Source organism: Ischnura elegans, chromosome 5 (genome assembly GCF_921293095.1).
Source record: "Ischnura elegans chromosome 5, ioIscEleg1.1, whole genome shotgun sequence".
NCBI classification, from domain to species: domain Eukaryota; kingdom Metazoa; phylum Arthropoda; class Insecta; order Odonata; family Coenagrionidae; genus Ischnura; species Ischnura elegans.
Window position 1 is genome coordinate 101,037,521 of NC_060250.1, and position 24,025 is coordinate 101,061,545.

The 24,025-nt window shown below is 38.6% G+C and overlaps 1 protein-coding gene across 1 annotated transcript in view; it reads left to right on the forward strand.

Annotated features, from left to right (window-relative positions):
* The window catches only part of LOC124159752, a 140,269-nt gene extending 130,062 nt beyond the window's left edge, over positions 1–10,207 (forward strand). Inside the window, exon 6 of the mRNA XM_046535663.1 lies at positions 425–10,207. Coding sequence (XP_046391619.1) covers positions 425–2,771 — 2,347 coding nt within the window. The 3' untranslated portion in view covers positions 2,772–10,207. The remainder of the gene's footprint in view (positions 1–424) is intronic.
* Positions 10,208–24,025: the final 13,818 nt, after the last annotated feature.

Here is a 24,025-nt window from a genome sequence, read left to right on the forward strand (position 1 = left end):
TTTTAAATTTTTAAGCGTGCAAATTTAGTTTAAATAGCGTGTATAACGAAGAATTTTTATGCTTACAAGAAATAATTCTCTGAAAACTGAGACGATGTATATGGATTATACCTCCATGAAATAATCCAACAGACTCCTCTATTTCATCCATAATTAGAATGGATTATTTTATGAAGTAAAACATAATCATGGACACTAATAGATATGGACATAATTCAGTCTTATTTTGATGGAACCTTTCCGAGGCAGAAATAATATGCAAACAAATATATTAAATAATATTAAAATAATTATTTACGTAGTACTTTCATAAAGTGTAGTAAATTTGCCATTTCTTAAAAGTAGTAAGCAGCGTTATATGGTAATGCTATGGGCATCAAGTGGTCATGCTTGTCATTGACATCGAATCTTTCCTTCTTTTCAGATTCGTGCTCAGCCTCGTCCTCGCGAACCTCCTGGCGGCAGCCACAGCCGTTCCCGTAGTCGCCCTGCACCTCGCCAAGAAGGAAGTCTCGCGCCTCATCTGGTGGCGTCAGTTAGTTGCCAGCCTCGGCACCCTCTCCGCAACAGCCTCCGTCTTCTCCATCCTTGCCATCGCCGTGGATCGCTACCGGGCGGTCACCTCCCCCCTGCACTACTCCATGACGGCCACCCGCCAGAGGTCCCGGCTCATCATAGCGTCCACTTGGCTGCTGGCCATCATCCTAGCCACGCCCCCTTTGCTAGCCACCATCATTACGTCCACTTCTCCGGATCCTCAGTCCCCATCCCCTCACCCGACGGTTCCGTCTTCCTCGTCGCCAGCGAAATGCGTCGATGAGGAAGACTTGCCCGCTTTCCCCATTGCGGTCATCCTCCCCCTCGAAGCGAGGATATTCCGACTTTTCTACGCCATCATCCTCGCCTCCCTCGGCTTCGTTATCCCCCTCCTAGCCCTCTGCTGGATATACGTCCACATGTACCTGGCGGCCCGTCGCAACAGTCAGAGAACACGCAGACACAGTCTGTCAGCCCCCGCTCACCAGGAAGGCAGCCTCACGGCACCATCCTCCGCGGCCATGCCCGATGGCTGGGTTGCTCGGAGGAAACCTCCGCCCAGGAGGCGCTGTTCCAACGCCAGTCTCCCCGCCTTGCTCTTCAGGGAGGAGGGCAGGGCAGTCAAGACCGCTGCCCTCGTTATCGTATCCTTCCTCTTCTGCTGGGCCCCGTTCTTTTGCGCCCTCATCATGGACTCAAGGCCGTCCGCAAAGAGACTCCCAGATGCCATTAGGTTCTGCGCTCTGCTGGCCGCGCTCAGCAGCGGTCCGGTCACGCCGTTTCTCTACGTGTTCCGCAACGAAGCCGCCAGAACGGAGGCGCTCAAAATCCTCTTCTGGTGGCGGGCCAGAGAAGATCCCGGGACTCCGAGATGGGGGGACTCGATTCAGTCACCCCTTACGAGGCCGAGGGCTCCACCGCTTGGTTGCTACTCTCACCGGAGGGGTAAAGTTCCCCCCTGCTGCCCCCCGCGTGGAGCGGTCTCCCTGGACAGCGGAGGGGAATTGGACCGTAACCTGCCCAAGTTGTCCCCTCGGTCGAGGTCCTGGAGCGAGCGCCAGGACTCGGTGTCCATCCACAGCTTTGGCAAATGCGGGCAGTGCGGGAACGGGGACCAGGTCCCGATGCTAGACCTGGTAGAGAACCCGGCTGGAGAGTCGCTGACCACGCTGGAGTCGGAGAGACCTCCGGGAGAGGGAACGTGTGAAGATGGCTCGTCCTCAACTAGGATGGAGATTGCGCAGTCATCTGGGCACACTAATCCGACCAACGACGGAAAGCCTCCCAGGAGGGAAAGTTCCTTCCGACTGGCATTCTTTCCCAGGTCCGCTTCTCGCCGCTGTCAGACCTGCATCCGGCAGAACTCTGATTCCTCCTCGGGTAGCGGCCACCCATTGCTCAAGGATGGTCCCACCGTCGGGGATGTGATGGGCAGTCCCAGGCGGCCCCACACGCCGACCGCCGACGGCGAAGACCCCAAAGACGTTGACATCTTGACCATCGAGGCTCCCGCCCAAACAGTGGGAATCGGCCGCTCCCAGGGAAACGTCAACCCTCACAATGACATCATCCTGGAACTCGAGGAGCAGTTCACGCGGAGGACGGGGGTCACGCCCATTTCCAGAGCGGAGCGCTTCTCCACGTCTTCCAATCTCACCCAGGAAACCTCTCTCGCTTCGTCGGGGATGGGCTCGACCGTTGATGGGTCAGTGGACATCGACGAGAGCCGAAAGTCAGTCTCGATGGATTCTCCGTGGTCGATGAGGAGACAGGACACGTCGGCCAGGTCGGAGGATAGCACACCGACGCCCCAGCGAGGTCATTATTGTAGCGATTCCTCACAGGGCGGGGTTGACAGTGGTTCCGAGGTCGATCTTTACGCTCCGCGTAGGGCTAGGCGCAAGCTACAGAGACTGGCGGCTGTGGACGACCTGGGAGACGCTACGCTGCCGGAGGAGTACGGAGAGGTGTTCGAGGATCTGCCTGAAGATAACGAAGGAGAAGAGGCTGAGGAGTGTGGGAAAGAGGAGAGAGATATTCGAGAAAAGCAAGAGGGGACTGTTGCGTCCATTTCCCCATCGACTGCGACAGCTAGGCTGACCACCACAGGTCCAGGTCCGACGTTGATCCTGAGAAGTTTCGCGATCACGCCGCCAGCCAAGACCCGATTATCCACCGGCATCAAGGCGAGGTTCTTCAGGCCCGCGTTTCGTGTTCCACGATACGATTTCTGAAACTCGTCAAGTTTTGCTGGTGAACGTTACTAATCTCGATTAATTAAAAGAGAAGAGAGGAAGAATGCTAGTCAAATTTTAAAAGCTTTTAAACAGGGAAGTCCAATTTTCAAATAGACTGTTTCCCCATCCCTCCTATCGTTGAGAATTTTTGAGGAAACTATAGATTAATAAGTGTATCGATGAAAAGTTATTTTGACCGATTTAGTGATATCCAAAATCGATGTGTACACAGCAAATATAAATATTATACATATGTATAGGCTTTGAGACTCTTCGTCACGCTAGTGGAGCTCAGATGTTCGTATTTTCGTCAATGGTGTGAACTTCTATTTTTTATCAAATGGCCGTAACTATGGAAACATAGCATTACGCTGACGTATACTTCCAAATATCTTTAAATATATTTCGTAGCCAGATATCTCTCTGGTCCAACTCGAACCGGCATTGGTTTCTCCCAAACAAAACCTAATACATTTTTCCGTGGCAATTCTACCATTTCTGTATTTAAATGAAGCTTCCTTCATCCAATTTTAAGCCATACCCACTTAGCATACACATAAATCTATCGTCTTGCTAATTTTTACGCGAATAAATTTTGCAAAGCCTTATTTTTGGCAGCATGGAGGAGAAAGGAAAAATGTATCGCATTTGAGTGCATTGAGTAGATGCTCGCTTTTTCATTAATTTTCTGGAATATGGATTCCACATCATTTTTTATATTTGCTCATTACCACACACATGTTTTACTTGTTTACGCACAGCTGCTGTACTTCGATACATTGCAATGCACAAGCCTAAGGCATTTCCTTTTCTTTTTCTAACCATTTACCTCGAAATTCATTTGCGCTGATCACGCATAATACGTTAACATCATATTTTTCTGATACTTTTAAAAAGGATTTTACCAAAAAAAAAACGGGAACCTTCCTAGCTATCATTCACACGTGTGTTTAAAGATTTCTTTGCTGGATCATCTCGTTTCTATTATTAAATTGTCTCAGGTCTCGACAAATTGTGCCAAAGGCATCCGTCTAAATTCCCATATTCCTCCATTTTACTGTTAAAAATATGAGAATTGGCTGTCGGCCATTAGGACGCTTTTGTATTGACCTATTTACCAAATAGATGAATAACTTATTTGGTATAACTTAAAACTATTTGTCGAGGCCTGACAACCAGGAATTTGAAAATGTTTTCAAAGAGATTAGAAATTATATGTACTTACTAAATGGAAAATTTGAGCGTTGAAGGCTTTTTGTTAGATAAAATGCACAATTCTTATGACACTAAAGTATGTGTTGTACAGATAATAAGAGTTTGTTATATGGCATAGTTATATAGGAAATAGATCTCCTGTGGAGATGCCTTTTAACTGTTTGTACCTTGAAAAGTTCGGATACGAACTTGAGTGCTTAAAGGAAGTATGAAACATATTTTATATGCTTAAACTATTGTAGAATCACTGTTGGCGCTCTTTGTAGACTATTTTATTTCTTTGCGTCCAGTTTAGGTGTGGCACGACTGACCAGAATTGGTGGGGTTAGGTGAATAAATGGAAATACTACAAGAGCACCGCTTTTGCCGTTGTGATACTCATTCGGTTGATATATCGGTGGCTCAACACCAAATGTACGTTGACGGACATGACTAATAATGTTAATAGTTTATTTTTACCTCATTTAAACTAGCAAAATAGATTAATTGTCAAAATCACGTTGCGTTTGCTCAGCATACGTTGATCGCAACAGAAATTTTTGTTCTGTTTCACATATTTTCATGCTGTCGTAACATTTTCTGTTGAGTCGCTGAATAGCATCCGGGCAATGTTCACGAAAAAAATGTGAACATTATTAAGGGCTAATATTAGAACACCAATTGATGTTTCAAAGACCGTAACGATACTTATACTATTGGACATTGTTGTTGATGAAAACAGGGTCCTTTTTTGTTCGATATTTGTCATCCTTACAATCTCTGTGTATCCATGCTTTGAAAAACGAGCAATTTTCTATAAATATGCATGTTGGTATGTTTTTACATACTCGTTCGGTGATTCATAGTGAAATATATCCACCACCAACTCATCGGTGGACCATTTTGATGTATGACAGGCCTTTCTTCAGATAATAATCCAATATGAGGAGTACAAATTGCGAGCGTGGTTGGATCGGCCTTTCTTGAGAAAAAATGTCCCTTCTCAGAAACATTTCGTATTTTGAGAAGAAAATTATAAGCGATTATTGGAACCAATGGTCTGTTTTGGAAACCTCATAACCAGAGTTATATCCGTTTGGTACTATGAAGGAACAGAGATGTAATCGCCACGTTAAAAATATTAATATATCCTTTTATTGTGAAAAAGACGTGTATGTGTGTGAAAAAGGGATGATAGTAAAACTTATACTTTCTAAGCATAAGCACAGAAAACACGTATTTTCTCACCACTCTGCTCTAATACTTAGTGAAGTTTATTTTACATGGGTGATTGAAAGTCATATACACAATGGATTACGACGAATTGTAAGGATTATATACTTGAAATTTTCTTGAAAATCCAGAGTAAAATTAATAATGAAAGAGAGGCGGGCATTTTTCATCGAATTAATGAGCGGTGGGAAAATCATACTTGGTAAGATTTTACTTCTTTTTGAAAGATTCAAGATTGCATCGAGTCAGTCGCATATAGGGCAGGGCATACAATACCCTCCAATGACGTGGTTAATTGAACGATACTACACTGGACTCTGAGACTTATAACTTTTATTATTGACGACAGGACCTCGAGCTGGAGAAATTTCTTATGTTAAACCTCAATAATACTGATTTTAGCGCTTAAAATGTATAATTAAGCGTATTTGACAACTTTTAACTTTACTAACAGTTGAATGCATATTATTTTTTAAGATTCCACTTTGTTTAAGCAATTCACATCCTCAAGACTGGTTTTCAATTTTTGATAAAGATGGAATGTGTGAAAGGGATGAGTATTTGAAAAGAAACTACAGTAGTATGTGAGCCACATGAGGATAACCCACTATTTTGCCAAGATAAACCGTAACCTTTGGCCCTCAATAACCATTTTAGCTGACTCTGGTATGCAATGGTGATAAGTTTACGGAGTCACCCGCAATACACAAATGTACGAAATTCCACTGAGGAAAAATCGTTCACCCTTTCCGGGATACGAACTGAAATACCATTCTACAGCCTCAGTAGACTAACCGGCTGAAGCAGTCGCCCGAAATTTGATCGATGTGGATAAGAATCCGGAATGAAGGCGAATTATTTTTCCTCCGTAGAATAACGAACATTAATGTAACTGAAATACTCAATGAAATGGGAAGGGTGATCTAAAGGTAGTAAACCTGAAACTATGATCATGAACTCTCGTTCTCGAACCGAAGACACTTCTTTCCTTATCACTCTGTGCTTATGCGTAGTAAACCTACTCGTCATGCAATCCATATTCTAGAGACAACCAAAGTTGGTGGGTGTGTATTTTTTCTCAAATTTATGGCACCAAATCACATTGTATATACAGAGCCCAGTTATCTAAAGGAAGATAGGCTTTCCTGAATACTACTGACTTGGTCATGATTTTTCGATGAGGATGACAGGAAAATAGCAAATGCGGCGTTGTCTAATTTGAGTACAGTTTAAAAATTGGAAGTTTTTCAATGCAAAAGTACCTCTTTGACTGATTTTTACAGTATCACACCCTAATTTACCATGTTTTCTCTCGAAAAAAGTGAAAAATAATCGATTAAGCTCTCAGTTTCTGACAGTTTTTCTCTATATCGTTTTTAATTTTTTCAATCTTGTTATCTTTTCCACCATAAGGTTCCATATTTGGCTTCAAGATATCTTTCGCTCTCTGAAATTCTTACCAATGAATTTTGACTTTCATTTATGAATAAATTTTTGCATAATTATTTATAAGTGTTTTTATTTTGAAGTACTGCATTTTTACCTGTAATTCTTAGTTCCTCGTCATTTTATGGCAATTTCATCCCACCATAATTTCGTACTCCTAGTTTCATTCGGGATTCTTCTGATTTTCATTCTTTGTATGGGGTTATTTCTTTTTCTACAGTTAAATACCGTCGCACCACCATCCTTTTTTTCTATAAATCTGTCCATGAACGCACATTTATGTATGAAACGTGAATTCCAAATCGTAACAAGTCCAACTCTAGGAATTGGGGATAAATAGTTTTATTGCGTATTTTTGGGAATACCATTGCTGCTGCATCAATTTCTTGCTTTATTATATGTATGCAATATTTTTACCAGATTAAGGGAGTGTAATTGTCTCTTATAATTTCTTGGCAGCTTTGATGGTGTTGGCGTTTTTGAAGGTCCTATTTAACAATAACACAAGACTCATTTTCAGTTTATTTGCTGCATGCTTGACTCCATTTCCGGCAAATATCATCCTTATCTTCGGTTCAAGCTGCATTGCAATAAAAAATTCTTTTTAAATACTTATAACTTATGCTTATCACTGGTAAAATACTTTTTTTGCTTTAAAAACAAATTTTACATATTACTCGGTTTACAGTATTTTCAAGTGGCCTTTGGTAATTCTCTTGGCCTGTGGTACTGGTTTTTATAGTGTTGGAATTCATGTCTACCAATGTTATTTTTTGCATCAAATTTCTGAATTAGTTTTGTTTGATATTCTTTATTTCTCTACCTACTGGTTTATTTATCGATATGCCTTGTACTCTGGCTGTTGTCCTGGTCTCCGCTGAAAATATTGACGCACACAGGCCTACAATGCGTGGAGTTTTTTCTAGGGATTCATCATTCTCGTTACAACTTGCGTCCGAAATTACATATAAAATAGGAATTGATGTATTTAATAGGAAGATAAAGTAGTTTTTGTCACCCACTACCAATAAAGTGCGCATTTAATGTTCCTTGAAGCGTTGAAGCGTCTTTCTGCGACCTGAATTTGTGTGCAATTACGTCTGAATGCAGAGATATGAAAGCGATATATATTCTCCCAATCGCGCCGAATTTTTTCTCTATCATTAAATGTTGAGAAGAAAATTAATTCCATAAATTGGTATTTGAACGGGACCATGGAAGAACGTGCGACCATTACTTAAGAGTCGCTTTAAATTTACGAGCCGTATTTATCACACAGTTTCCGGCAAAAGTCTAATTATTATTCAGATTTACATTCAAATGAGAGTGAAAACATAGATATGACACAAGTTTTAGGGGAATTAAAGTTAAAAATAAAGTTTTAAGTATGAACATCTCTTTGATTTGAATTGAGGATGGTTTGTCCTATGTTCATAAAATTATACAATATGAACTAGCAAATAGGAAAATTATTGAGAAAATAAAAGAAATGCTTGCAATGTGCCCGTCAAATACTACTAGGTCATTTTAAATTGTCATTCGTTTTCAAAATCTGAAATATGGATGCATTTATTTACTCGGTATCGAACCTTTACAAATTGGGAGGTTTATTTTTAGGTAAAGAAATGATTGATTTAGTAGCATTTTAGAGGGGTGGCTTATCGTAAATTATCATCTTATAGTTTTTGTAATAGTTTTTCCATCTAATAGCGTAATAGTTTTTGTAGTTTTGAAGGCGTTCCTGCGCTTTTGTAGGTGCGATTAGGCCATATCCTGTTAGCCATTTTAAGTTGACGAGATGCGTTTTCGACTCGATTTCCGGCAAATTTCCCATCATCCTTCATACCCCGCAACATTACAGTAAAACGGATTCTTGTCTCGAAGGCATAAGAAAATTAAACGCATGCGTAAATAAATTTTTTGGCTCATAAACTATTAGTCTTTTATGTTTCGCTGTTTACTTTTGTTTATAAATTCGTTTATCCATGCCCAATAATGCATTTAATAAGCTAAATTGTAGCTAACATAATTAAAAGGTAATGTTTCCAACTATGTTTACAACTTTCTTTCCAACTATAGTTGAAATAGTATGCTCCACAAAATTCATCATTTTTTTTAAACTTTGGCTTAAATTGAAGTTATCATATTTCGCTCTTTTTTCATAGACATATGTGTAAAGATACTTGAAGAGGAATTTCATTCAATCATCGTAGTATCTTTATGTTTAGAGAACATCCCCGTTCTGGTGTTTCCTTGGGTTGATATTCACCCGCAAGCCGCAAACTTCAACATGCTAACGTTAACAAAGCTTGAAAATTTTTCGTCCTCCAATAATTTTGAAGACAATTAAGCCATGTTGCTGGAGGTAAATTGGAGTAGAGAAAAAAGTGCATACCTACGCATATTGAAAGACATAAATAGACGTAATGTATCCCAAATTTCTTTCATCAGTTCTTAAAAATAATAATTTATTTCTTATCTAAGATCCTTCTATTTCTATCCTACTTAAGAATACAATAACCATAATTCCATGGCAATGTGAGACACTGATTCTAACATATGATGGAAAAGGCTGTTGATGGTAGTCTTTTTACCGTGAACTGTCTATGCTTCATGTATGACCGCGGGAATTGCATTATTTCTCGTTTTGCAATGTTATGAAAATATTTGTTTTGTTCTAATGATCTCATATACCAAAATACTAGGTTCCACTGCTGGTACCACATGCACATCATATTATCTTCATTTAAGCCCTTCATCGGGTGTTAATATTTTCGTGCATTTCCTTTTTCTTATCTAGTCATACCACCTTATGTTGAGGAGCATTTAACTAAGCACAAGAATTTTACTACGATGATAGCAAGGATTTCAAACGTGACACTAGTGGTTCGTGAGTGCACCTGAATTATTTTAAGTCTTGAAGAGATTGGCCAATGCTCAGGTTCACGTCTGTTGGAGTCAATTTTAGCCTATTATTGGGAGCATGTCACGCTTATAGTGCGCGTTTGTAATGATGTCACGACAAATTTTGGGCTAGGCAGCGGATAATGTGCTTATTGGGATGTCAGTTCCTGGTTTTTGTGGCAGAGCAGAGTAAGTTGTTGACCTAGTCAACGTTTCCGGTGGGAGAAAAGAGAGATATGACTGCTAACATATCACCGAGACAAATGCTATTTTTTTACTTCGCCTTTGGTGTGGTTCAACGTGAAAAACTCCCTCTTCATTTAGGGACAGTGTTGAAAAAAAATAGTTGATAGCAATAAATCCACGCGATATTTGCCATTTGGAGACTGTGTCAGTGATCCCACATTTTTGGTGCGATGGTACACGGATGACCTGCATGGTGTGTGATTGTCAAGTCAGGATGGTTACAAAAAGGAATTGGACAAGTTTTTTTTAAATCATCTTTCTATGAATGACAGTGACTTTCACTATCACCCAAGTGGTAATCTTTATAAGAAAAAGAAACACTTCCCCTTTTAGTGCAAACAACATTCTCTTCCGATGACTGTACTTGGATACCTGTCTGTTTGGCAAAAATAAATTATTTATTAATAAACCCCTTGTTTTATTCAAATAAAAGAGTTACTGAGTCCTAATTTTGTATTTCAGGAAGCAATTGTTTTCACAATGTGACAGCAGTTCTGAGTAAAAAGCCTTGGAATAGGAATATATCACATATCTATTAATTATGTTTAATTGTCCTGACAAGTCTTTTAGGGATTTTAACAGCTTTTTATAACAGTAATCATAAAATAATTAGCAATAAAAAATTATAAAGTAATTTCTTTATAATTGCTTTCTCGCAAAAATATTCAAAACATAAATACAATACAAGGAAGAGGGTTTGTTACCAGTAGGAACAATCATGACGTCTGGTACTGAATAATGGCACGCAATTAACAAAACTTCCATATGGACAATATTAGAAGTAACAATGTTGCCATATGTAACTTTTTTTTATCAATTTCTTTAACACAAACATAAATATCGCGGACACTGCAAACTCTAGAAAATGCTACATTCAACTGTGCATGTGAAAAAACGGGTGTATCACTTTTATACGTAACAATTTTATACCATTCACTCATGTACAATCACTATGACCATTACGTACTATTTTAATTTTTGTTCTCCATCCCCGTTGGTAATAATTCCTGAATACCAGCACTATATATTTATGTACTCGTGATACACTTTATCTTTCAAGTTCCTTACCCATGATGTTTCTTTTAGAGAACGTTAAAATTCTTCATCATTCTTAGATTTTTAAAAATATTTTTGCCTGCTTATGTTAGATTTCTTTGGTTTAGTTATAGATATAACGGGTATTTTGATGGATTTCGAAGTTAAGAGCACAAAAAATGTGTGGAGTCGATATGGAAAAATCGAAACTTTCAAGTAAAATTAATGGATGAATAGTGAAATTTGAGATTTAGATTGTATTATTTGTTAGAAGGCGGTGGTTCGGCGTTTAAAATGATACCACATTTATCACCATAAGTGCAGTATCAACGGAGAATATAAGGAATGAGAGAATAAGACATTTCTTTAATAGCATATAGAATATTTGTTTTCTGTGTTATGTAAATATTGTATTGTTATACATAATTTTTGCTCCAATATGACGTGTTTATTAAACCTTATGTCTTTGTGATTCGAGCAGTAACAATCGAGTGAGGCTGTTGGAAATGGCAAGTAAAGTAGTTAGCGTTGGAGTGTTCTTGACCTAATTTTCTTCCTCGCTCACTCTTTTTGGGCTTGGAACAGATGAAACAGTATATACGCTGCCCCTAAAATTGATTGCACCCATTAGGAGATTGAAGTCATTAACCTTTTTATTTTAACTCCTCGCACTATTTCAGTGTCCACGCGAATGGCAGTCGGAGGATATATAAATAAATTTCAATTAAGTGTCTCCAAATAATGGAGTTCGCACCGAAAATTTCAAAAGAAAGAAAGATAGGTTTCCATTGCCACTTAGTGGAGACTTTAATGAAATGCCGCAGCGTTTGCAAAGTGTTAAATATCTTTGCATATTCTATTTCAATTGAAGCTGTATGGTATTCAAACATCGGATTTATCGACAATATTATTTTTATTTGTCATCATATAATACCTACGATTGAAACTTCTGGCAACCAATCCTATCCAGTCTATCAAAAATGAATTAAAGTCATGTTATTTCAGTATCATTACTAGCGTGTTCTTTAATTCCTCGTTATTGATTCCTCATCCTCATGCCTGCTGGTAGAATGTTTTAGACTTTTTTCTTTTACTGTCTTTTAATCAACTCTTGTGAGGTCATTTTTATGATTTAGAGTTTCCAATAATAATGAAAATCTAGAAAAAAATCAAGTCTACGATAAAAAATATATTTATATCCACGGATGATCATTTTATAGTCATGCAAACTTGTACTTTCTACTCATTGTTTCAAGCAACCCTAAATGCCAGTCCATGAAGTTAAGCTTTTTTTTAGCTGTCATTGAAATGATTAATAGAATTGTTCTAATCACCAAATTTGCTGTAATTATTTACACATATTTTTAATCATTAAATTTAAGCAATGCATAATTTCATCATTAACTTTTAAATTAATATTTCTTGAAAATCGCCATGGCTTTGTCTCGTAGGATTTACACAATGGGGAAAATGGTTTGTGGACAACAAAAGCGTGCAATGGAAATTGCAAATCATTACTTTTCCTCAATAGGTGAGTAACATGCAGTGATTATAGGCTTAAAAATATTGGCCTACCAATCCGTACAACATGAAAAAAAACTATTGGCTAAGCACCGTCGAAATTCAATAACGCATTCATGCAATCCTATGCGTAATTAATTTAAGTACGGTTTAAATGGTTATAATGATAAGATTTAAGAAATATTTAGTGCATTCTCGGTGAATATGGGTGGTTGAAGTATCCTCGGGATCGCCACTGTGTCAGGAACTGCATTATTGCCGATGTTTCGATGTCCAATTCGGTCTGGGATGTGAGTGAGCAGTTACTCACAGCCTTGAGGATGATGACCGAGTCGGACATAGAAACGTCGGCAGTAATGCAGTTCCTGACCCGGTGGCTAACTCGAGAACTCTTAACGCAGTTGATAAGACTTGTTTACTCCTTACGTTAGTATGGTCCTATCCTTGAATCCTCAACTTAATTTACTCCAAGTCTAAAATAATTATGTAATGCGAAGGAAATGGATCTTCGGGGGGAGATACTCTTTAACTCCTCGTTGATAAACGTACGTATTCAGTATGTACTTCACTATTATTTGCCTATATTTGTGATCAATTGGCATCAAGCAGAGTTTTGAAATAATTTTATTCCTTTTATTCTATGTATAATATAATTAACGTGATTCATGGGATTTGGATCCATTTGATTTCGACCTTGTTACTCATGTTAACCATGTTAATCAAAAATTTTTGTCGTTCCACGATTCAGAATATCCCGCTTCTTGATTCCCTTTAAATATCCTCATGGAGCTCTTTTTGTAACCATTATTTACCCAGCCGTGGATCTTTATATTGACCTACAATCCGCCTCGTGGGAGTTGGGCTAATGGTGCTTGGGTAATGGCCAAGAAAATAAGATTATACTTACTTGAAAGAGCCATTTCCGCTATTTTTTATTTTTTATCTATTTTCCAAGAAATTGATTGGAAATCATTGTTCTATAATTAAGGGTAGATAAACATACTGATTTCCCTTCTTTTATGCCACAGAACTGTACTAAGGCGCAGTGTAATTTTGTTTTATCTTGTATGCTGATAGCCAGATATCAAATTAACGTATTCGTATTACCCTCTGTAATGACTTTTTGGGAACCATTCATTGGGCTACGCAGTTAAATTGAGATGAAATTCCTTTGAACAATGGGATTCCATAATTCAATGTTCAATTATAAAATTGATCACTGTAATTGGCGTCAGTTCTAGAGATCAGTTCAAATACAAATTGTTCGCTGAAACATCCTCTGAGAGTGGTGTACCTGTTAGCATATATGTATTCGACAATTAGTAGATTTTGGTTTCGATTCGGAACAAGCAAGTGAATATTTATGTAAAGTTCAATTATTTGATGCGCAGCATTCACTTACTTCTAATTTAGGGAGTAATTGATGCTGTAAAGCTATTGCATCAAGCTCAATAAAATTGAATTATATTCCATCAATTACTTACGGTAATTGGAATCACTATGCATGCATCAAATACAATTGATCTAAATTACTCGAGCAACCAAGGAGAAAGGCTAGCTTCCCTTTGTATTTGTTAAGTGAGATGCATTTGTATTTATCATTTAATTAATGTACTTGAATATTTGGTAATGATGAAATCTAGGTTATAGAATGGGCTAAGATCGTGATTGTGTTTCATTTCTTGGTTGCTGAAGAAAGAAAGGAGTGAATTATCTTTTTTACATTCTTATACAAGCACATTTTCATTCACTTGTACGCCATGCTGTAGCTTAGAATATAATTTTGAAAGACATAATTCGCAATGCTGCAACCTGAATATTGGTTGATAATAAGTACTTTATCCTTCTTTGTTTTCAATCGAAACAGGTGATTTGTGTCTTTAATTATCTCACGCAATTAAATAATGGGAAAAGGATAAAGGAATTTCATGTCAGATAACACTAATAAAGTAGCAAGTTATCCAGTTTGATAAGTAACTAGGACATTTTATGCCATTAAATGATTAAGACATTCGATGGGTGCGTAAGATATTTAATGTTATTTTTTATTGGCTTATTTTAAAAGTTATGATTGAGCGAATACTGAGTGATAGTTATCTTTGATAAAAATGCACTTATCCTCTTATTCACTTACGGTCTTAGTTATAGAATTTGATGGAGTTTGCAGATAGTGAATGGGAACAAGTAGAAAAGGTGAGTGGAAACTTTGAGAGGCGGCAGAGAGAAGTTATCGGCGAAAGAGTGAAGGCGAACGATCGTTCATCACCGAAAAATGACTGTGATCCCAAACGCATGGTAGTGAGAATCCTAGGTGACTTAATTCTGCAGTTAATTAGTGTCCAAATTCATTTATAGTTTATTTTTATGTCATCGGTCAGTAGTGTTTTAACATGACTGTCAAAGCCACGGTACTGAAGATTTCTAGCATACTTTCATATTTTGGAGAAAACTACATACGTGTGTGGGCTGGGGTGAGATTTCCAAAGTCTCCAAGCCGCTTTTTTGTGGCGGAGGGTGATGGTGGCTTTCCCAGAAATTCAGATGGGTCTTTTCTTAGAGGTTTTTTGGGAAGGAACAAAATCAATATTGGTGCTGTGGAGGAAGTCGAAAAAAGTTGGAGAAAACATCGAGGGAGTGAGGGAGTCCTCCACTGACCCGCACTGTACGAAGTCCCGTGGCAGAAAGGATAGTGTATAGTTAATGATATCTCAGTGTATTTTCTCCATCCACGAACTTTTTTGGGAAAACGGGAGGCCTGGAGAAGGTGAAAGTTTGAACTCGACGCATTTCATGGTCTGATAGGAAAATGTTTCTGCCGGTGGACAACCTCAGTAAACGACCTATCACCTTCGATCGATTTACCCTCTCGAGTAGTCCTCACCCGGAGATCCCAATTAGTTTACCTCCCCAATATTTTACTCGTGAGAATTCCATCATGTCATGATATGAAGTGGGTGGAGTAGCTGCCACTCCTCAGGATGATAATGTGTTGGTTTCCCCTGCCATCCACATCGCAGTACTACAGCCGTTAAAGTAAATTTTACCACGCCCGTAGTAAAATGTGTACCGACCAATATAGTCTCCACCATCGCACATATGAAGGAGAGCCGCTGTCCTATCCCCCAGGTGATGAGAGGAATAATATCTGGAGGCCCCAAGTCGCCAGGTCACGGCATGCCGCGGCATCTTTACAGGTTTCGGTATGATTTAAATGCCCCACCTTACCCAAGCAAGGTCCAATGTTATCAACTTTCTTGTTGGATTTGAATTTCTCTGAATCAAGCATAAACCTTTTACTAAGTGATCGAGGAATAATACATCCTGCTCACCATTTGGGACTCAATTGTCAACACACCCCCATTCTATGGATAAATTAAAGCCACTACCTTGTATTACATTGGAGCTAAGGGCACGAACTCGTAGTACACATTGAAAATACGTATCTGGAACACTAATATCACTGCTAAGAAGGCGATAAAAACACCGACAAACCCTTTTTCCTTTTCAATGGAGTAACTGTCGACAGATACACCCCTGCACACTTCAGTATATATAATCTCGCAGTTACTTTCGAGATTATATCTGTGTTTAGAGGAAAAAGGAGAATCGGTAGCTGCGATCATCCCTCCCCCTTTAGCATTTCGGTCACGCAAACAAATCGTCTGCGTCGTTGAAAAAACCAAGTTAATCATTCCCGACCATATTGTTCAGCCACGCTTCCGACGGAACGGTAATGCCGAATTTAGAAGTTCACATAAACTTGTTTTTTTACGCGATACTTTGTCCTTTAAACTCCTAACATTCTTGTTGTTAACCTCTGGATTGGGGCCAGGGTTTGGATACACATAACCTGCGAGAAATAGGATGACAAACATGTTTTGCACGTTCTAGCTTCATAGGCAGATTACCTCTATGATTAGTTGGCAACTTTTGCCTTTGCATAAATGTGGAATTGTAATTTTTTAGTATTCGTAACATATTTATGACTGTGATGTGTATATGCGGGAATACTCTTGCATGCTGCATGTTGGTGATCGATCACCCCCTGCCAAGCACCATATAGGTATTATTTAGATGTAGATGAGATTTCTGACCGATCAGAGTCGGTGGAACTTTCCGGAGGGAGTCCCGTTCACGACGTTTCCGACGAATTTAACTGGAGAGGGTCAGCAGGAGGAGACAGCCGGTGCGGATAAGTTACGAAAAAAGGAAATTAAACTTAACTGTGTATGTTAATATTATGTCCGCTGTCATTTGTCAACGATCAAATCGTAGGGTGACAAACGTAGTATTCTTACACTGGATAAAATCATTAACATCACAGCAACGTACAGAGCGGCAAAAACGCGTGATCACACACAATCCTTAATCTTGCAAACATTTCAGCTGTTTTTCCTAAGTCTTTTATCCCCATTAACGGCAACAAAGATACCGGTAAAAAAAACTCTTAACCCCTCCCTCGGTAATCTTTCTAATGATGATCTTCTGCCTACTTGAGAGAGTTACTTCACAACGACGGCACGCACTTAGTGACCTCAGGTTTTTCCACCGAATTATGAATGACGTTTTCACGTCTAGCGACATTCTTCCTTCGTGTCCGTTCCCGTAATACACGAAACGTATCCCTTTTCTACCCACCTCACCACCGTTTATCTGTGACTCAGAGATCCTTTTCCTACCGGCTACCTGTCAGTAGCTATAATTCCATCATAACTCCTCCTATAGATATAAAACTGTCGATTTCATCATATACGACCGCCACTAGAAGACTTTCTTTAAATCCATCTGCCTTTTCCCCACTCTCCCTAATTTTCCAGAGCGAATAAGGCAGTCTGGTTAGTGATATAATACGTGATATTAGAGTTTATTTAACGAGCATTATTTGCTTGTTGCTTTTTATTGCGTAACCCTTTTTTATCATTCCAAATTGAAATATCTTAGTGACTGTTTTCAGATTTGATGCAAATTACATCATGTCTAGATAGAAACTTTGTATGCACACATTTGTAATTCATGTACATCTAATGCTGCCACCAGGCAATAGTCTACTTGTAGCAATGTGTAATAATAAAACATCTGGGCACTTGAGGGGTCAAAAATGTGCATTGACATTTAATTGTGTTTATGCTTGTTTTTGCTGAATAATTAATTACGTCTTCGTTGGTAGTTTTAATATTTCAATTTGAATTTTTATGCATCAAACAATGTATGTTTACAAAGTGTTATTTTGCGTAAAGTGTACATGTGCATTTTGAAAATTCACTTCATCAAATTAAATATCAAAAGACCACCTATTGGTCTGATAGGCTGTTTCCGACCGTAGAGTTGGTTTACACGCTGTATATTTCTGTTGAAATTTTAATTTTCATATTCATTATTAGGTAGCTAGTCTATTTTTTTTTCTATTTTACTCCTCAATGTGTCTAACTTGGCATTGGGTTGAGCTGTTAGGACTTTGGACGACAATATCTAAGAAAACAAAGATTATACATTCAGAAATTAAAAAAATAATAATGTCACCTTGAATCGATTCTTAATCTTTCTTTATCTGTCCACCCTTTCCTCACAGCCCCTCTTGCGAGCAATCGATTTTCGCTGCCAAGGTATTTTGTGAGTCCCCACGCTCGTTTCAAGTTGAAGGCCGCGGTTCCGGTCCTAACTTCGAAATGGCAACCGAGTTTGTCACCCCTCAAATGTTCTGTCCTGCTCCTCTGTGACTCCTTCAGGTGACGTGACCTTGAACTGAACTTAAAAAGAATGAATTCCACACTTTTTTAAATTCAGATTTCTAATCTTATAAATTCTTTTCATTGAATTTTATGATTTTAATCAATAATATTAGTACTCCAACTTATTCATGAAAAATGTATCATCTAAATGAGAATGAAAGTTATATTCTTATTTCCGTTTTCATCACAATAATTCTTCATGGAATTGATTTGAATAAGAATTTTCAGCCTTAAACATCTTGATAGAGCTTCACTTGTTATTCTGAGTTAAAATTCATTAAACCCTTAGAGGGTTAAGGTGCGTTTGGTGGGGACATGGAGCAGGTAGTCCGAAGATGGGCGTGGTACACCCTCCGTAGGGTCCTTAATCCTCAACCCTTTCCTCGACGCGTTCGCCCTCGCTGGCCCGTGTCTTGGACCCTCCCAGGGGGGGCCTCCCTCCCGAAAAGTGACCGCTATGACTGCAATTTGGAAATCAATCAATCAATCCAATAATAAAAAAATGACTGTTTGCATAGTACTCCTGTCAATCGTGCGATCAAGTACGTCTTTGAAGCGTGATTCTGCGATGAAAAATAACGATTTTGTTAACTTTGCTAAACACGTGGCTGTGGACCACCGGAAAATGGCAACAGCGCTTTGGAATGGGCAAAGTAGCGGGCTGTTTGAATGAGTTACGAGCATGATTTTGCCATCTGGTACCGCTCATTTGCACGCCAAGGCTTCAGTTAATTTACCTTCAGTTCCACATAGTCTCCGATTAGATAACCTGCGTCGAGATAAAGGGTCAATTATTCCCTAAGACGGATATTGAAGGGTTAAAGCAGTCGAACTACTTCAAAAAGTCAAAAAACACCCGAAAGGTGGATAGGTTGTGTGAGTTTTAGACGGTGACTGCGAGTCCCTTTACGTATTATATTATTATGCAAAATACATCTACCAGGGGTAACAACAACCTTGACCTCTTGGCAGCGAGTGCGAAATCAGAACTGAGGCTGTTATTATTGACCACAAGGCACATATTTTATACCTCATGGTTCATCTACATCTACATTATACCCCGCAAGCTGCCTAAAAGGCGTGTGGAATGGGGTGTCAGGATACCAGCCGTCTACGTATAAAAAATGAAGTGCTCTACAAAGTTGTGACTAGCATTTATTTAAGTCTTTTATGGTCCGGGGGAAAAACGAATTTCTATATCTATCCGTTCGGCAAAACATCTCTCTTAATTTATCGCTTCTATCGGGCCTGGAAATATAGTTTGTCTTTGATATTTTGTTCTACGTGTCGCCCTTAAAGACATCTATTCTCAATTGTTCAAGCAATCTAAGCTTAGTGCGCAGCCTGCGAGTCTCCAGCGGCTCCCAGTATTATTAGCTTAACATCTGCGAAACGCTGTCTGTACGCCCGTAGCAGTTTTTGACGAAATGCGCAGCCTTCCTTTGTATTTTATTCAGATCGCGAATTAAGTCTTTCGGTACCGGATCCCATACACTCGCTGCATATTCAAGGTGCGGACGTACGATTGCGAAATAGCACATTTCTTTCACTTGCTCATCCGTAAATATTCCCACAATACGCTTGACGAATCCTAATGTCTTCCGGGCCATGCCTCAGATATTCCTTAAACGTGTTCCCCACGATAGGTTCAAGGTTATGGTAACTCGCAGGTACTTCAATTCGTCTGTTGTCTCTAGGTTAATACCATGCACAGAATAAAAATGGTTATAGTTGGTCAAATTCCGCAAGAAATATACCGACATACATTTGTTCAGATTAAGTTAAAATCTAGAAAAAATGCGTCAACTTGTCTTTTCGATTCACCAGATTTTAGAATATCGTTATGAAATAGCTTGAGCTGTGTTTCGCATGATCTACCTTTTCTGAATCCGCGCTGACAGTCATGGAGGAAGTTACGTCTGTCCAAGAAAGTCATGATATTGCAAACGACGATATTCTCAAGTATCTTGCCTATGATCGATGTTATTGAAATTGGACGGTAGTTGCCTGGGTCATGTCTGTTTCCCTTTTTAAATATGGGTGTAACGCTTGCAATGTTCCAGTCTAGCGATAACTTTCCTTCTGATAGTGACTTCTAGATATTATCTCTTAGTAAGGAGTGATCTGTGGAGCTAACTCCTTAGTTATTGAGCGTTGTGGAGCGTAATTTTCTTTAGCTTCAAGTTCCTTCAATTTATTACATAACGTAATGGACTTTCTGTACACGTTGTGTAAATTGCTCTGCTTTCTAAGTTCCCTTCTGAAATCGTTGTTGAATTTATTATTTAATAAATGTATTTTTGATTTTGAATTTCAGTGTACAATTAAAAATATGAATAGTTTCTTTTTCTCTCCCGAAAGGTTGCTATTTTTGAGATATTTGTTTTTAGAACCTAGCCATCGCTCTACATAAGCAACAATACAAGTCATCTAATCATTTTTGGAGTTTTAACACTGCCGTTATAGTCTCTATTTGATCGTGGAAAAGAAGATATTCTGAATCAGACTGGTCTACAGCCTACCTCACTTAATCTATTTACCATAAAGACCACTTACGACCACTCATTCCCTCACCTATACAAATGTTTGGGGTGAACGAGACGAGATACGACAAAAAGTCTTATGAAGACCCCCTCTAAAATTGTCTGAAACCCCAGGAAAAATTATGAAAACTATAAATTTACAATTATTTATCCGTCTATTCAATTAAAAGTGAGTATGGGGATTAGTTCAGAAAATGACCACCAAATTCCAATGGCGGCGCGGCAGTCATACAAACGAACAATCATAGCAACATATTTGTTTATGAAAACAAGAGGAGCTAAATTGGGAAAGAAGATAAAGGAAAAGAAACGAAAAACTGATAAATATAAGGAAGGAAATTAAGAAAGTAATATTTGAAGTGTCTATTTCTTTGCGTCTTCTTTCCGCAAGAACAAACATCTGTTTAAATCAAAGCGCATTCAAATCAAAAGCGGAGAAATATAAGGTAAGAAATTAGTTGTTGTTTTTGGTATATTACATCGAAAGTGTGGTGGTTATTAATTTCAAAGTTAACAAGTGCACTAAATGCCTATTTAGAAATATGATTCGTGCTGTTGCCTGTAGTTCGTATCTTGTTGGCGATACACGATTGTAGTAGAAAGACTTTTAAACAAGTCTTACATAATATAGGTAGGTAAAAATGATTTTATTTTCATTTTTTGTGATGGTGATAACTTATTATTTTTGTTTACGTTCTTTTTTCCGTTAATGTCCTTTTTAATGTACAATGTTATCCGTGAGCTGCAAGAGAGAATAGGCAGTGAATAATACAATATGGAAGATAAGGGCAAATAAAGGTATTTCTTATTCAATTATTTGTCTTGTGAAAATCACGTTTCCTTGAGTGACTAAGTTCTACTGTAAAAATTATCGAAATCTTGACATTCACAATGTCTTGTACACCAAAGGCCGTTACTCACCAGATTTATTGCGCATTGCGTTGGATATGAAAGCTGAGATATTTGTGTATCCCGATTCATTAAAACTTTAAATAGAGGTATTTCTGAAGTGAAATCATTCGCGATCACGATAAATAATATTTCGATAAAATTCGTTATACTAGCCCCAATTCATGCTAAGGCGCATTTGTTTCTAGATATTTATATTCAGTCCCAACGTAATTCGCTTACGAAGGGGAACAGCTGTTACATCTTATTCGTATATCAAGAATTTGGTTGAGTTTTGTGGAAAATAATTAATAAACGTGTTTTTCATTGTAATTCGTTAAGTTGTTATGTTATGATATTACGTATGCATTGGGTGTTACATTGGAACGTGGTCTCAACGTTTTTTGTATTTGAATTGAATAAGTTAGAGAAACTCGTAGAAATTTATTTTACTTTTTTAGCCCCTCAGAAAAACGTTTCTCTTTATAAACATTTACATTCATATTGTAGCCTACGTACCATGCGCTCGTTTTACGTGAAAGTGGAAATATTGCTTATACCTAAGCTAGCCAGCTTAAAAGTAAACGATCCTTAAGTAACAAGTAGCAAACAAAAAGTGTAAGACCTCCCACAGTGAGCATAACAGGCCGCAGGCCTTTTTAGGGGGGGCCTAGGGGGGGCAGAGCCCCCCCAGCGAGCTAAGCGAGTTTATTTATATAATCTGATTTCCTGTAGTATGGTGGCGCCCGTAATATATGGCTAACTTCGTCGGAAAATACACTGCTCTTTAATTTATCATATATTATTATAGTATTCTACCGATTAAGGTAGGTTTCCATGGAGTACTAAAGAAGTGATTTGGAAGCCTCACTTTCCGTCGAGCGCTACCTTCTTCAATTCACTGTATGGCTTACTCCCGTTTAATCTATCTAAAAATCCTTTTCTTTTCCTTCCCTCCTCGTTTCCCTAGCATTCTACCCTCTCACACAATTTTCAACATCCCCGCTAAGTATTCGCTCCATCCATACATTCTGACACCTCCGTACCTCATCTAAAAGCTGTCTCTCCTCGCCAACCATATCCAGCACTTCGTTGTTCCTTTTACTCTCCGTCCATCTTACCTTCTCCATTCTTTTCCGTATCCACATCGTATGTGAAGTATGCAACAGTCACCCAAGACTATCGTAATGATTTTTTACGAACTTGGTAGCTCCTCTTCGCACGCGTTCTAACTCTTTTTTAAGCCTATTTCACGAGGATCCCAAACACTGACAGCGTATTCTACATGGAGTCTAATGGGGGAGAAGTAGCTTATTTCTCTCGCAAAAATGAAAAAGACACGTGTAGATCTTTCTTGTGTGAAAATAAAATAAATGCGGGACAATTATTAAAATCGAAAAATGATACAAAGGAAACTCTTCTGGGGGCATCGAATGAATTCAAACGAAAAATAATGGGCAAATATGGCCATTATTTTAGCCCTAAGGCTTTCTGATTATTCGTAAGAGAGTTACAGGTAAATAGCGCTGTAATAATAACGCTATAGCAAATAATTGTCACATGCCAAACACCCTAGAGGTGGTAAGGCTGCGTGAGTTTTAGACGGTGATTGCGAGGCCCTTTATATATTCTCCCCAGAGAAAGGAAAGAATTTTTTTAAGAATACGTTAACTATCGCACTGACAGGTATTCTTTGAATTTGTCACACATAAATGCTCACATATACTACTCAGTCCTCTTTCAGCCATTGCAGCAAAGTTTTTTGTAGATATGGACTCTAAAGCGCTAAAAAAAAAATGCACCCCATTAATGACCATCCAAAATGTAGTGCAATTTGCATTATACATGGAGGGTAGCAGGAATGAAGGCGATGTCGGAAATTCCGATCTGGACTCTCAGCCTAATGAAAGTCGGTCAAGACTACCTTGGGTTTCGAGCAGGTAGCAAAAAATTAGCTAAACTAGTCTAAAGGATAACTCCAAAACAAACATAATTTTTCCATGGGCATATGAGATAGCAATTCATACAATGAACTTAATCCGTCTTTGCCGAAATTCTGAGCATTAATCGGAACAGTACAATAGTATCAATACTGTACATTGATACTAACCAATGTTGCCCGGATCTTGGTAAGATTTCGATCTGGAGCTGGAGGTGGAGTATTTATAGCTGTAAAGAATTCAATCGTCAGCCAAGCGGTAACCGTAACAGAGACCAGGGTTGAATCTTGAATCGTTGAGTTAATAAATGAACAATATAGTTGTCCCAAGCCGCCACGAAGGAAGCGTTCAGGAATGCATTCACGAATTTTAAAAGAAAAACACTAGTAGAGCAGTTACGGAATAACTCAAGAGCATCATGGTCTTATGTCCGGGAAGTTGAAGGTAAAACGATCGATTTTTTCCACGATCAATAAGAAATTATAACGGTAGCGATAGACGCATAAGTATATTAGATGACTTTTAGTGTAACCTACTAACCTTTGTAAAACTTAATGCGTGCTGCATGCTGG